Genomic DNA, 10,698 nt, shown 5'->3' on the forward strand with positions numbered 1-10,698 from the left:
TGCCCCCACAGGCGCTCCCCTGGTCCTCTGTGGGCCTCAAAAGTCCGTCAGGACTTCTTGTCACTCCTTTGGGTCCAAGGGTTCAAAATCTGTCTCGCAGGAGCCAGTTTGCTGATTAGCCATTTGCGTGCTTTGTTCCAGATGAAGTTCATTCTTTCTGTCACTTTATTTTTGGTCAGTTAGGCACGGAAAGGTAAAAAAAAAAAGTCTTCACTGTGTTCTAGTAGTGTGGTGGGTTCATGAGAGGCAGGCAGAGGTCTGGAGAGTGAAAGAGGGGATGCCAACAGCAGCCTGCACAGAGCAGATTTCTCAGAGCCAGCTGGCATTCTAGCAGAGAAAAAAATACAGATAAACAGTCACCAGATCCTGTGACTAAACCCTCATCTTAAAGCAGGAGAAAGGGCAAAGCTTTGGTCTCTTCAAGAAGCAGTAAGAAGAGCCATGCTGTCCTTTGGGAGACACCACAGAGGAGTCTCTGCTGGAGTCAGAGAGGAATGTTGTCAGAAATGAGTGTAACAGAGCTCCAAGGAAGCCTCTGTGGGAAGGAAAGGTCATGATTATTTTACTAACATTTTTATCTACTCCCACTCCCTCTCTTGTACATTTCTTGAGCCAGTTTTATACCTGACTACAGAGAAGCTCCAACACATGAGTGTCCCACGTAGTCTGGGCAGGACCACTTGTGTATTGCTGTCCTGGTTTGGGGTGATGCCCTGGTTTTGATGACTGGTGATGAAAGTGGTTCTTGCTGTATTTTGAAGGGCAGCCTGTATGTAGCAGGCCTAACCCTGCTACCCTCTTGACACTTCTCTTTACACTGTTTCTGGATATAGCATAAATTGTAAAGAAAATTAGTAATTTTGTATTCAGGTCTAATTTGAATTTGAAGACTGGAGTGCTTGAGCTGTTTGAGTGCAGGCTTTTAATCCAATCACAGTGGGAAAGCTTTAGGATATATTGACAAAGATGTCTTTGCCTGGTTACATGAAGTTTTTTGACAGTTGGTTCATCAGAAGCAGGAAATGTGTTAAAGTGTAAAACAAGACTAGCTGAATTCTTGCAGCATCTGCAAGGACTGATCCTCCATTAGGAGGAGTCTGAATTGGCTTGCCCCATGTCTTTCTTTTTGTGTGTCTATTTGTATAATAATAAAAATGATGCTGAAGTGATTGGGGCAGCTCCTCAAATGTGTGTGTGTGTGTGTGCTTAAACATTCAAACAGTCAAAAAAAAAGTTTTAGCTTTATCAAGTGCCCCTGTTCTTCCTTTTGTAAAGCTCGTGTACAAGACTGTGGTCCAAATTAAAATGTGTGTGTGTGTGCTTAAACAGGAGTGTTTAAAAAAACAGTCAAAAAAAAAAAGTTTTAGCTTTATCATGTGCCCCTGTTCTTCCTTTTGTGAGGCTCGTGTACAAGACTGTGGTCCAAATTCTGTGTTAGCTTAACTCCAGGGACTTGGATTTACTCTGCCAGGCTGCTTGGCCAGCAAATTCCCTAAAGTACTGTGAAATCAGTTAAAAAGGAACAGGATTTTATTGCAGCTGTACTTCACACAAGGTGTGCCTGCAGCAGAGGGACTAGTGAAGAGCTGGGTTGTAATGAATTAAGAACATGTCCCTCATTATGAGTAACCTATCAAGATTTTGTATTACACTTCATAATTTGTTGCTTCTTTATTCCCACTGCTAGCCCAAACTGAGTCTTCAGATGTAACTACAACTGAACAAGAGGTTTGTGTGTCTGTTCACATCTTTCCAGCTTTTCTTAAAAGCATAGCTGACAAAAACATCCCAACAACATCAATTTCAAAGTCTGTTGGTGTAGTCTGGAAAATGAGAGTGTGAAATGAACAGGTCTGTCTCTGTTTGTTGTGCAGGCCTGGCAGGATGCTGGACTGGCCCTGTCCACAACCAGCAATGAAGCCTGTAAGCTGTTTGATGCTGCTCTGATGCAGGTAGGACCCAAAAGTGTAAGAAAGTGTGATTTGAAGGGACTGCTGCATGAAACAAACCCTTGTAGCAGGGGCTGTGCTGGATGGTGCAGCTGTGGGGAAAACCTCAGCCAGCATGCTCGTCCTGCTGGATGCTGAAGAACCAACCAGTTGGGATCAACCACATGGAAATGTGGGGTTAGGAGTTCTGCTGGGGGCCAAACTTAAAGAGTTTTCCTGAGGGCAGATAAGGTTTGTCTTTTAGTCATTTGCCTTGTTTGCTTTTGAATTTTAAATGGCTGGGAGAATGAAAAGAAGCCAAATATCACTGGGGATTCCTTTCTCATTGTCTCTCTTGCAGTATGCAACCTGGGCCAATAATGAGAGCCTTGGAGGGATTGAGGGATGTCTCTCCAAGTTGAAAGCAGCAGATCCACATTTTAGTGAGTATAACCTTAACTCTTAGCATGGGCTCTGCTGGGTAATACTTGGTGCCTTGCTGTTTAACTTCCTTTGTTTGCTCAAGGGGAAGATGGTGGCTTATAGAATTCTGTGAAACTTCCTCAGAACATAGAGCAGACTGGGATGGTTTTGTGTTTGATAAGTTTGTTTTTTCATTTAATTTCAAGTCTTTTTTAATGGCTAACCTGAAAAGCCTTCATGAATTTATAAGCTTATGAACTCATAAGACTTTCTGGACCCCTGCAACAAGCCAGTCTTGTTTCAAATAAACTCCCCCTCATGTTTATGTGGAGATGGTTGTAATCTGCCCACCTCAACCTGCAATGTGCTGTTCTCCTCAGCCATGGGACACGTCATTGCCAATGGGCTGGAGCTGATTGGCACTGGGAGCTCAGTGAGGCTCAACAAAGAGCTGGACAGTGCAATGAGAATGATGCTGACCCTTTCCAAGTCCCAGCCACTGACTGAGAGGGAGAAGCTCCACGTGGCAGCCTTGGACATGTTTGCCCGTGGGTAAGTCTACTGTCATCCCATCAGTGAGGAGTTTTGGGGACCACAGGTGGAAGCAGTGGTTGGTAGGAGTGTTGCCTGGCATGAGTTGAGATCTAGTGAGGTGTCAGGGTGCAATGTCAGGGGTGGTTCTTGAATTTCTCTTCCCAAACTGTAAGCACCATGACTAATTAGTGAGCAGCATCATAGGTGAAGTGCTCCATTGCCACCACTTCATAGCATTAAGCACTCCCATGTTTTAAATCTGTCACAGATTCATCAGTGGCATATATAGTTTAAAAATACAAAGCTAAATATTTGGCTGTGTTAAGGTCCAGTACAACAACACAGACTTGGCTCCACAGAAGCAAAGCTACAAACAGACTTTCCTTCTCTCTGTTGTCTCCCTGTGTCAGCAAGGATTTCACCTGTAAATAGAGGGCTAGCAGAGGGTCAGCAGAGCTGTAGAGGCTCACTGTTCTTTTCAAGATGATGAATTTATGTGCACTGCAGTGTGGGCTAGTGATTCACTTGCATTTTTTCATTGTCAAGCAGACAGATGAGTTTGGATTTACCTCACATGCTTCTTAACAGAGGTGAAGAGGAAGCTACTGAGCCCTATTGCTATGGGTTTGATTCCCACTAGAGGAGAGGGAAGGTGTTTTTGTGCATGTGAAGTTAGATGAATTATGGTAGGTCTCTGTAAAAACTGTTCAGACCTCTATAAAATCTTCAGGTTCATGGTTGAAGCTCGTTTCATTTTCCTAGTGTGTTAGAGTGACCTGTTGTAATCTAAGGACATTTGTTTTAAAAGGTTTCCCAGAAGATGCTCAGTGAAGATAATGCCTTTAAAAAAGACTAAAAAATTCCTTCAAAGGGAAAAAAAAAGTAAATTGATATTAAATTTCTTTTTTTTTTAGGATAGCATGAGCTTAGAACTAACAGTGGGGACAGGTCTGTGTGGCTACTCTCAGCAATCAAACCATTTTTTTTTTTATTCCTAGCCAGCTTCCAAAAGCTTGTGATCTGTGGGAACAGATTCTGCAGAGCCACCCAACTGACCTGCTAGCCCTCAAGTTTTCCCAGGACACTTACTTCTACCTGGGGTATCACACACAGATGAGGGATTCTGTTGCCCGGGTTTATCCTTTCTGGACCCCTGATGTTCCACTGAGCAGGTGGGTCATGCCTGGGAGTGGGAAAATTGTTCTTTATTTGGTGGGCACTTTGTGGGTTTTAAGTTCAGACACATCTAAACAACAGGATCTGTTAGAAACAGACTCACAGCCAAAATCAAGGGCTTAGAAATCAATCAAACCTGACCATAGCTGGGACATCTTTCCTGTATCCCTGTTGAAATTGTTGAGGGTTTTTTCTTCAGTGAGCTGTGGGTCAGTTAGTGCATTTTATTGTCAATATAGCACATGGCATGTAGCACAGAGGGTAGAATTGTCCTCACTGAGGGCATTGGTAAAACACCTTTGGGCTTCTATGGGTCCACTTTCACCTGGGGCTCACTTTGTGGGTGACAGAGGACATCAGTGGGAGGAAGAAAGGAGTTATAACTTGGAATAGCAAAGAGTAGTTCTGAAATAAAACTTTGGGATATACCATAACAGCTGGTTGTGGTAGGTACCAAAGGAAGGTAGAAGTTTTTAAAAATAGCTTTAGTTCAATCCTGAAAGTTTCTGTTTCCCAAAGTTAATCCAGGATAATTTGAATCCACCAAGAAGTGAATAGTTAATAAAAACTAACTTGTGATCACTTTACAAATATTTTTAAGACCTGTTGAATTATCTGGAAGCTTTTAACATTAGGTGAAAATTATCATTATAAGTTGGGATATACATTTAACATTTAGAGGTAGATGAATAGATGATCTACAGGCAACTGTAACTTTCTGGATATTCTGTGTGTGTTGCTGTAGACCCAAGCACTGTCCCTCCCCATCCAGCACAATCTTGTCTTGTCTTTCCTTCCACAAGCAGTGCAGAGAGTACAAGGCTGAATGCTAATGAAATAGTGAAGCTGCCTGAGGGTACCCCACAATCTCTTGGCTCAGAGGGTAGTGTCAGGAGGATTGTTTTTGCAATTTAAGAACCCCTTAGTTCTTTTTAACTACAATATGCTGATATAATTTGTTGAGGAAGTAAGTCAGCAATTTTAACTGCATTTTGATAAACTTTTCTAGACACAGTGCTAGAAAAATGCAGGTGAAATAAGTAAATCAACTTTTATTCATCTCAATCAACAAAATAAATCAGTTGCAACATACCCCACATGTTTTTAGTAGTTCCTTTGCCCTAGAAGCTTGAAACCAAAACCCCAGCAGGTGTGTTGAGAAGCAGAAACACACCCTGTGATGTTTTGCAATCTAGGAATCTGCAAATACCATAGCAGTTAAATATTCCTTAAAATTACTGCAGCAGGTATGTGCATAAAAGCATCTCACATCCCTAATTTTTCTTTATGTTGGGCCTTTATGGCTTAATAGGCTTTGCAACCTTTTTTGAATGCTATTTCTGTGTTCTTCAGCCCCAGATTAAATCTAGTTCTGAATGGCTGATGTGTTTTTTCTTTTGCCTAGCTATGTGAAGGGCTATTACTCTTTTGGACTCATGGAAACAAACTTTTTTGACCGTGCTGAGGAGCTTGCCCGTGAGGTAAACTGCCTGCTCTTGGTGCTGGGAGGCTTTAGAATTCTTATACAGGGTTGTAGTTTGTGTGAGTGCCATGAACTGGCTCCATTGTTCAAATTGTTGGCAGAAGCAGCAAAGAGATACAGAACAGGACAGTCCAGGAGTCTCAGATACAATATTAATATCTAATGAGTGTTTTAAGCCAACTTCTGTTACATCAAATTGCTGAAAGTGACAACAAAGACTAAATAACATTCACCATTTACTAAGTTAAAGGCTAACCTCACAAAATGCCTAAAATCTAGTGGGAGTTGTTGGAGCAAGAAAGAGGAATTTGCTGAATATGCAGAGCTGGCCATATTCTTGAAGAAGAAATTATTACCTTCAGGGCACTGTGTCATGGAACATATTGTGCCTGGGCCTGCAAGTCTTTCATGACTGATACTCTGATATTGATGTGGCTGTGAAATAAAATTTCATTTGATAATTGTCATCAAAGCCTCTTCAGGGCAATGTGTCATGGAATATGTTGTGCCTAGGCTTGCACATCACTGATACTCTGATATTGATGTGGCTGTGAAATAAAATTTCATTTGATAATTGTCATCAAAGCCTCATTTTAAAGTGTTTTGGAGGTGTTCACCTCTATGCAGTAGAAGCTGTGAAGTCAAGTGAGCCAATAAACAGTTCCTTTTCTGTCCAAATTTCCTGGCTGTGGTTGGTTGGAATGGTACAAGGATGCAGGGAATAAAAAGGACTCTCTTGTTTCTGTTTGAAATTCATAAGCTTCATCATGTTTTCCCTTTTTTTGTTTAGGCTTTGGCCATAAACCCAACAGATGCCTGGTCTGTTCACACTGTAGCTCATGTAAAGGAAATGAAAGCAGAGGTGAATAAAGGGTTAGAATTCATGAAGGAAATGGAAAGCAACTGGAAGGTAAGCATTCTTGTAGCATCTCTGAAAAATCTTTTAGGTCTGTCCCCTCCAGCCAAGGTGTTGATTCTTGCATGCAGTTCCTTCCCATCTGCAGATGTGTTAGAAGCAATGCAAAGCTGACCTATTAGGAGAAACCATCCCTTGGATGTGCTGTTGTTATCCATGCTGCTTTTGAAGCAAGAGGCAGGAAAAAATGGCATATTTTAGAGTCCTCTGAGCTGACCTCACCCAAAGAGCAGGGTAATGAGACTAGAAGGATTATTTATTTTGTATTTTTAATTTTATTTTAAAGCATTCAGATAACAAGCTTGGAAGTGCAGGCAGAAAACCCTTGCATTAGATTCATATCTGCCATTTCCTAGAAAGTCTTTTGTCCTTTATATATGAATTTTAATGAATCAGTGGTGCAAGGGACTGACAGTTCAGGTGACACCTCAAAAACTCACAGTCAATGACTTCCTGGATCAATTTTTGAACTCAGTTTCTTAAAGTAGTTGCAAGCCACTGTGATTTATCCCCTTCATCCAAATCAAATAAAGGGCAGGATCTGTAAATACAATTGTCTAAGGTACCTTTGTGCCCAACCCAGTGTAGTTGAGGTTTGTAAAATCTGGTGTCATTAGGATAATGTGGAATAACCACTTCTTTTGTGCAAGATTTTGTTTTCATCTTAAATATCATGAACACAGAGCTTTAAACTGTAAGCAGAGGAGAAAAGGCAGGTCTCTATAAGGGCTTTGATATGAGAAGGTATCCTGGCCAGCTGATTTAAAGCCCTTGTCTCTTCTCTCTCATGAAATACTCTTTTGCTGAAGAAGGAAAGGGAAATCTGACTAGATAATGTTTAAATGGGAAATTATTGTGGAAATAATCTTTTCTCTTTTATTTCTTCCAGAACAGTGATATGCTTGCTTGCCATAATTACTGGCACTGGGCTTTATATTTTATTGAAAAGGTATGAGAGATTTTCCTATAAGTATTTTATCATCCAGAGAGGACATTCATCTAATGCTATTTAAAAGGCAGATCTAACATTTATAGGTTTTTTTTTCTTCAGCTATTTAAATGGAGGTATTTATAAAATAGCACAATGCTATTTTTACAAGCTGGTCCTTCATTGCAGTGATTTTGGGAAGTTTTAATGACATTGGTTAAAGTCCCAGGATCTTTGTTAGGATGGTGAAAAATTGCTGTGAGATTATTACATTATTACAAGGTCACATAATCTCACTAATTACACTTGGTAGGGTTATTTGAGAGCAAGATCAACTTGTCTCTCTAATTTTCAGACCAACATTTGACAAAATTCTTTTCAAATTCAGTACTGTTTTGATGGCCCCAAAAATTGCTGACTCTCTGAAAGAGCCAATAAGCTCTAAATTTGGTCTCTAATGTTGTTAATTATTAAAGTTATTAATTCTTATTCCTGAGACCCTTTAAAAATAGTTCCTGTTTTATACAACCTGTCCAGCTGCAACACAGAATCTCCTTGGACTTCATGCTTAGCACCTGTGGGACTCAGTTTGGTGGGGGGACATGTATCATTGAGAAGCTTTGATCAGAAAAAAGAGTAACTTTGCTTATTATTATTACTGCTATTATTAAGTGGAACATAAGCATACTGATTATTTAGCCTAGCAAATCTCAGTTTATCTTGGACTCCATTATTTCTCTTCATACCTCAAGGTTTCTTTCTGTTTTGACCAAGTCATGAGGCAGTTGTGAAGTGATATTATGACATGTACTCATTGCATGCATGTCTCTGGTTCCTGTCAGTCCCTTCTGATTCCTGTACTTGGGTGTTAATCATGCAATCCTTGTTTGCTTCTGCAGGGTGAATATGAGGCTGCTTTGACAATTTATGACAACCATGTGAGTAGGGACCTTTTTTTTCCTTTACTGAGAGCTTGCTTCAAAGCATGAAATGTGTTTTCTTCCTTGTCTAGGAGGTTGGAATCTATTTCAGTGTGCCAAATATGTAAACATGCAGCAACAGATGTAAACTATATATTTTTTTAGGGAAACTATTTCTTAAGTTTTGGGTAAAATGCCCCAAAGACTTGGATATTACAACATTACATAGTTCAGGTGTTTCTTACACTTGTGCTGGAGACAGCTACAGTGGCACTGTTGGTGCTGCTTGCCATTTTGTCCATTTTCAAAAGGATATAAAATAATTTTCTAGTCAAGTTACCTTTCCAAAGAACTGATTTTGCATGTTAGATGCTAAAGAGAAACAGATCTTTTCATTCCTAGCTAATTTATTATAGTTCTTCACTGCCTGGATTTCAAAGCCTTCTTTGTAATTTACCAGCAATATCAAATTACAGTGGGTAAAGATTATAAAAATAACACAAGCATTAAGAAAGCTGCTGGGCAGATCCTTATCCACTAACCTTAGCAGAATGAATTAATATTTATGGCACTATTCTGGTAAAAATTAAACACTTTGGTGACTCTCTGTACTTGTTTTTCCTCTTATGAAGTTAATATAATAACACAGATGAAGAAGTGTAAGCATTTGTTGTTGTAAATTTTTGTGTTCAGGAAAGATGCCACTAAGTCTATTGCAAAACAGGGATTTTTTTTTTAATGAATAAAAAGTTCAATTATGGATTAATTAAATTAATTGTGAAAGTAAGTTTTATTTAAGTCCCCACAGTTTGGCAGCTTATTGAATGCCTGTGATTACAGATTGCTCCCCGCTGTCTGTCCAGTGGAAGCATGCTGGATGTGGTAGATAACTGTTCCATGCTCTACAGGCTTCATCTGGAAGGTAGGATATCCATCTGCCTTGCTTTTTATTTAAAACTCTAAGGGGAATGGGTTTCTTTTTGCCTTTCCCCTTCCCCTTGCAGGTGGGAGAAATCTTTAAATGTCCTTACAGAACAAGCTGGGTCCATGTTACAGAAGAAAATTTTGTTCTTGAGAAAAGCCTCAGTGTGAAATTCATAATAATTATCCATGACCTTCATGACTTTACACTCCCCAAGAGTTGTGTGGTGGTTTTTTGGGAGGTTTGTTCTTTGTTTTCACAACCAGTGTGGTATTTCATTCAGCTCAAGCTGGCATAAGTCACAAATATTTGTTTTTTGGACAAATTCACTCCTGTTGTCCTTGAAGATCTGAGGCTGAACAGTCATGCCCTAAAAGCTGTGGTGCTTCCTTGAAGTAAATTTCAAGTTACATACTTCATATTTTCATCCTGATTGATACTGCTAGTAAATGTATATTAGCCTCTGGCTTTTGTGTACTCTCCTAACTCAGGGGTATTTCTCCTTAACTTTTTTTAAGCTAATGTTTGTACACTAGTTTGTGAAGGAAGACAACAACAGGTAGATGTTATTTTCACAGCATTCTGCTAAAACACTAGTGCTGCATTGGCTTTGTTTGTGAAATCCATCTTACCACTCTGTTTTTTGATTGCTAAAGACAAATAAAACCAGAATTTCATGTATTGCATTGTAAAATATGGCTGATAACAGTGAAAAAACTCTTTGCCCAAATATGTCAGGCTGGAGCTGGGCATTGGTGTGTAAGCTTTGCCACATCAGGGCATGTCTTGTTGAGTTTAGTAGAGATGCTGTTCATGCCAGGTGACTGAAAATCCATTGCAAAGGCATCCTTTACATGGGGTATTTTTATTGAGAAAAGTGTTTTTTTTCCTCTTAGGTGTCAAGCTTGGAGACAGGTGGAACAATGTTCTGAAGCTTACAAAGAAGCACAGTAAGAGACAGGTGGAAGAATGTTCTGAAGCTTACAAAGAAGCACAGTAAAGATCACATCCTCCTGTTCAATGATGTGCACATCCTGATGTCCTCCCTGGGAGCCAAAGACCTCAAAACAACAGAGGAGCTTCTAACAACCCTGAGGGAACTTGCCAAGTAAGTGAGCAAAGTATTCAATAAACACACACACCAAAACCTGACTCAAATAAAGAAATGTCCTCCAATTTCAGGGTGATAACAGTCTGGTTTAAGTAGGCCAATCTCCAGTTAGGAGATCCCTAGATGGATTTCTTTTCTGAGTTCCTGTCTGGAGGGGTTTCTAATCTTGGTCAGCAGAAATCTCTCATGTTTGAGGTGGTAGATACTGGCTGAACAATTGTGTGTGCTTCCTTTCAGTGGGTTCACAGTAGGCTGTGTTACCTACAATGAATAAAATATTTCACTTCTCTATTAATAAGGGCATTCTACAATATATGTCAGTTATCTGTGTTGTTTCTTTTTTGGTCTGGTTTAAAA

General features: G+C 39.9%; 1 protein-coding gene across 1 annotated transcript; it reads left to right on the plus strand.

The window, feature by feature from the left end:
* Positions 1–1,874: 1,874 nt before the first annotated feature.
* Positions 1,875–10,342, plus strand: TTC38 (tetratricopeptide repeat domain 38; the record flags this gene model as incomplete). The annotated part of the gene is made up of 11 exons (XM_008944449.1): positions 1,875–1,952; positions 2,290–2,371; positions 2,732–2,903; positions 3,884–4,057; positions 5,467–5,542; positions 6,335–6,454; positions 7,350–7,409; positions 8,288–8,326; positions 9,149–9,230; positions 10,127–10,145; positions 10,192–10,342. Coding segments are annotated over 11 exons (1,053 nt in total), but the record flags the coding sequence as incomplete, so codon positions are not given.
* Positions 10,343–10,698: the final 356 nt, after the last annotated feature.

Source organism: Merops nubicus, unplaced genomic scaffold, assembly GCF_000691845.1.
Source record: "Merops nubicus isolate BGI_N331 unplaced genomic scaffold, ASM69184v1 scaffold23357, whole genome shotgun sequence".
Taxonomy (NCBI): domain Eukaryota; kingdom Metazoa; phylum Chordata; class Aves; order Coraciiformes; family Meropidae; genus Merops; species Merops nubicus.